This window comes from Bactrocera latifrons, unplaced genomic scaffold (assembly GCF_001853355.1).
Source record: "Bactrocera latifrons isolate USDA-ARS-PBARC rearing strain unplaced genomic scaffold, ASM185335v1 scaffold_1187, whole genome shotgun sequence".
In the NCBI taxonomy this organism is placed as follows: domain Eukaryota; kingdom Metazoa; phylum Arthropoda; class Insecta; order Diptera; family Tephritidae; genus Bactrocera; species Bactrocera latifrons.
Genome location: NW_017534616.1, coordinates 13,360 through 17,928, shown reverse-complemented (window position 1 = coordinate 17,928; position 4,569 = coordinate 13,360). Strand labels below are relative to the sequence as shown.

At 37.3% G+C, this 4,569-nt stretch overlaps 1 protein-coding gene across 1 annotated transcript; it reads left to right on the top strand.

Moving 5' to 3' along the window:
* The first annotated feature begins 3,589 nt into the window (after nt 1–3,589).
* LOC108978162 lies at nt 3,590–4,297 on the top strand. Its single transcript, XM_018948307.1, has one exon. The coding sequence runs from the start codon at nt 3,590–3,592 to the stop codon at nt 4,295–4,297; it is 708 nt and encodes a 235-aa protein (XP_018803852.1).
* The last annotated feature ends 272 nt before the right edge of the window (nt 4,298–4,569 follow it).

The following is a 4,569-nucleotide window of genomic DNA, read 5'->3' as shown; positions in this document are numbered from 1 at the left end:
TTGTTTACACAGCCATATATCATAAAAGAATCCACCGATTAAAATGAAACTTACTTGAAGTTAAACTTTGAAATATTTTCTTTCGTTCTGCATCAAAAAAAAATAGTTGATTCATTTCTTATTTAACCAAACTTGTTTAAACAAGAGCAGCACTTTTTCCAAAAAAAACTGTTTCTGCGTTTGTTCGCTGTCAACCGAATGAAACATTAGAAGTTATATGGCAATCTCACGCCACCTCATTCGCGTTGAATTAGATCGTATGGTGAAAACAGAGARCGTCTATCATAGACAAGATTCACGGCGCGGAGATCGTCTAAATATTTTTGGCTAACTTGGTCGAGATGAGCCAGTTTAATATTCCTCTGATTTATGTGTACAGTGAATCCCGGTTAAGTAGTATTCCGCTTAAATAAAAATCATTCCTCTTAACTGCCCATATCTTGCTGCATCGCACGGTTCTTTTTTGAAATACATAGAAATTATTGTTTTAAGTACCAATCGCTTAAGTATCCGCACTCGCCTATGTGCCATATTATAATCTYATTTTTAACAAACCACAAATATCTGTATCTTAGATTGTTGCACATAACCGGGATTGACGGTATTTGTCATGAATGTAAAAAATATTTGTACGCGGCTTGCAAAAATCTGCGTCGATATGTATACAAGTTCACACACAAACATACATATATGCGCTGGTTTGTTTGCGTAGCTGTACAGGGGCAAGGGAAGCGGAGACAATAGGCGGCCGTTGGTTTATTTTTTTTCGCACAGTTCGGATTTTCTACCAACAATACAATGTTGTGACGCATTGTCGCCACATTGACTCTTTGATAAAAAGTGAGCTTCGCCATTGGTTGRCCGTGTGAACGGAGATTAGGCATGAAGCATTGAGTGTTTCATATTTACATACATATGTTGCATATAGACAAATTTACAAACATTATGCGTATGGTCTGTCATATTTGTTTACATGCACGCATAATTATATGTATGTATATGAGCACATGTGCGACCGCAAGATCTTTTAAGATGATATCAAAACTTTAAAATGTATAAATTTAAAACTAATTACCTTAACTTATATCAATTATTTGGATAATAATACAAACTTTGCTCTATTATATATTTTTAATGATTTTATAGAATCATCATGAAATACATATGTACATAGATAAATTTTAATATACATACATACATACTTATGTAGGCGTAAATTTTCTTACATTGGAATTAGCATTATTTTTCTCATTTAACACTGAAAATGCCGAATTCTGCTATTTTCGTGGTGAAACACGCTTATAATTTGTCTGTGGTGAAACTGGCTTATCTCGACCGAGTTAGCCAAAAATATTTTTACGATCTCCGCGCCGTGAACCTTCTCTATGATAGACGTTCTCTGGTGAAAGAACTCGGTACGTACACATGTATATAAGTACATATGTACGAATCTCTCGCATCTAATGTTGCTGAACTCATTTCAAATTTTATTCAAATTGCGTTCACAATATTTGTCACATTAGTAAMCAGCTGATTCGAATATTGGTTTTGTGTATGTTCGAAAAGACGATCTATCAGATTCTGTGACACCATTTAAAATCAGAATTGGTTTTCAATTCTGACAGCTAGGCAATTCTGTCTTGAATTTCACAACACCCCTGATTATATGTACATTAAATTTTTTTAGCGAAATAAACCGCTCTATTCACGTTCAATAATTAAAATACAGTTTTTGAATAGTTTTTATTGATTCGGAGCGCGTTAAATTTGCTATCGATGCCAACGACTACACCCACAATAACATTTTTTGTCATTTACTTTTTACGACAACTAATAGCTTATTTTCGAAGCGATTTTAATCAATACAGCGTTCATCCTTATCCAATTAAATACCTTAAATACATTGTTGATTTAATATGAATATTTTTGAAGATATTACATCAGTAATTTTCTTATGTTTCTAAATGGTAAGTRTTTACATATTTTTTACTGCGGCACATATTAATAATAATAAAGAACTGAGTAAATTTTGTACTGAAATTATAAAGCCGTGTCTGGAAGACGTCGTCATTCGGACATAGGTCCAAGTACAGTGAACGCCAGAAGACTACGTTCAGCAAAAGATGAAGAATCGTCAACGGAACGTGAGGCTCGCCTTATTCAGGCTCGGGATACATATAGAGCTGACATAGAGAGAGAATCTTCAGTAGAGCGTGAGGCTCGCCACAGCCGGGATCGAGATAGGCATACGATTCAGAGAGCCAGAGAATCGTCAGTAGAGCGTGAGGCCCGTTTCAGTCAGCTTCGGGATAGATAAAGAGCTGAGAGAGAGAGAGAATCTTCAGTAGAACGTGAGGCTCGCCGCACCCGAGATAAGGATAGACAAAGAACAAAGAGAGCCAGGGAATCATCAGCACGAGTTACTAATTCATGGGTAAGTAAAGAAAATTCTGCCCTGAACTACGATCCTTTGATTTCTTACAAGGACGATCGTATAGTATCAATAGGTACTATGTCAGTAGTGTGTGAACATTGCTTGACATTGAAATTCAAGGACGAATCGAAAGGCATGTGTTGCTTACAAGGAAAAGTCAAATTAGAAAAAATTCTCCCTCCACCTGAACCACTTCACTCTCTTCTTACGGGTGATCATCAGAAATCTAAACAATTCATGGGCAATGTACGCCGTTATAATAATGCATTTCAATGACCTCTTTTAAGAGTACGCAAGTACTTGAGCGTGGGTTCACGCCTACATTTAAGATTCAAGGGCAAGTGTACCACTTAGCTGGGAGCTTGTTACCACTTCGACCCGATGATCACAAATTTCTGCAAATATATTTTATTACACAAGTATCTACGAGGTGCTCAAGTGTTGCACAGCCAATTGATAGAGATTTGATTAGCTCTCTCCAAGATCTGTTGCATTCTCATAATTGCAACATACAGTCTTTCAAAACTGCGATTGAGAGTGTTCCAGCAGATACTCCTGACTTTAATGTCGTAATCCATGCAAATAAAGTTCCTGTTGGAGAACACAGAGGAAGGACGATACAATGCGCCTTCCACGAGCGAAGTAGCAATGGTGATAGCCGGGCAGCAATGAGATATTGTATTGCATAGTCGTGATCATAATTTGAAAAAAAAAATTCAGAGTTACACAGATCTTATGACAGCTTACAATATCCTTTGATGCTATGTCTTGGAGAAAATGGTTATGCCATTAATATTTCTCAAGTTGACCCAAGCGGTGGTACACCTCTGTGTACAACAGTGTCATGTATGAACTACTATTGCTACCGTATAATGACAAGACGTWACGCTTTCAACACTTTGCTTAGATATGGAATGCTAACAAAGAAATACTTGGTAGATCAATATGCGAAAACTCAATCTGAGAGATTGGCCTACATCCGTAATAATCAAACTAAATTGAGAGCCGAAAATTACATTCATCTTCAGGATGCTTTACAGGCGAATGAACACCACAACGGCATTGGGCAGTTGGTTATACTACCTTCATCATTCACAGGTAGACCTAAATATTTACACGAAAAATCGCAAGACGCCATGGCTTACGTCAGAAATTATGTCAAATTGGCCGGAAATCAAAGAGAATATTAACACCAATTTAAATCCACAAGACAGATACGATATAGTTAACAGAGTCTTCCATTTAAAAGTACAGAAACTCCTGAACCTCATTAACAAGTCTCATATATTCTGTCCGCCGCGCTTTCATATGTACACAATAGAATGGCAGAAGCGTGGCTTGCCACATGTACACCTGCTGGTATGGTTAGTGAACAAAATTAGACCAAACCAAATTGACAGGGTTATTTCAGCTGAATTACCGGATAAAGATGAAGATCCTATCCTGTATGAAATCGTTAAGAAACATATGATGCACGGCCCTTGCGGGACTTTAAACCCGAATTCTCCATGTATGCGAGATTCTAAATGCAGCAAAAAATATCCGAAGTCGTTCCAAACAACAAGTACTAGCGATGACGGATATCCCAAATATCATCGACGATCGCCAGAGCAGGGTTGGCAAATTGCTACCGTCAAAAACAATGATGTTGATAACCGATGGATCGTTCCCTACAATCCGCTCCTTTTGAAAATTTTTGATGTCCACATCAACGTGGAGTTGTGCAATTCAATAAAGTCAATCCAATGTGTTACTAAGTACATTAATAAAGGCAGTGACCAAGCCACTTTCAGCATACAATCACCATATGAAGTGGAAATATATCAGTCTGGACGCTACATCTGCAGTTCTGAAGCTGTATAGAGGATTTTATCATACGAAGTGCACGACCGGTCTCCCACAATTGTCCACCTTGCAGTTCATTTAGAAAATGGACAAAGATTATATTTCACTGAGAACAATATACAAGAAGTTGTTAATAACCCCCGGGATACAACAGTGACAGCATTCTTCAAGTTATGTGCTCAAGATGATTTCGCGAAAATACTGACATATGACAGAGTACCAAGTTACTATACATGAAACCAGAGTTCTAAAACTTTTCAACGGCGAAAACAAGGTACTGCGGTTGATTG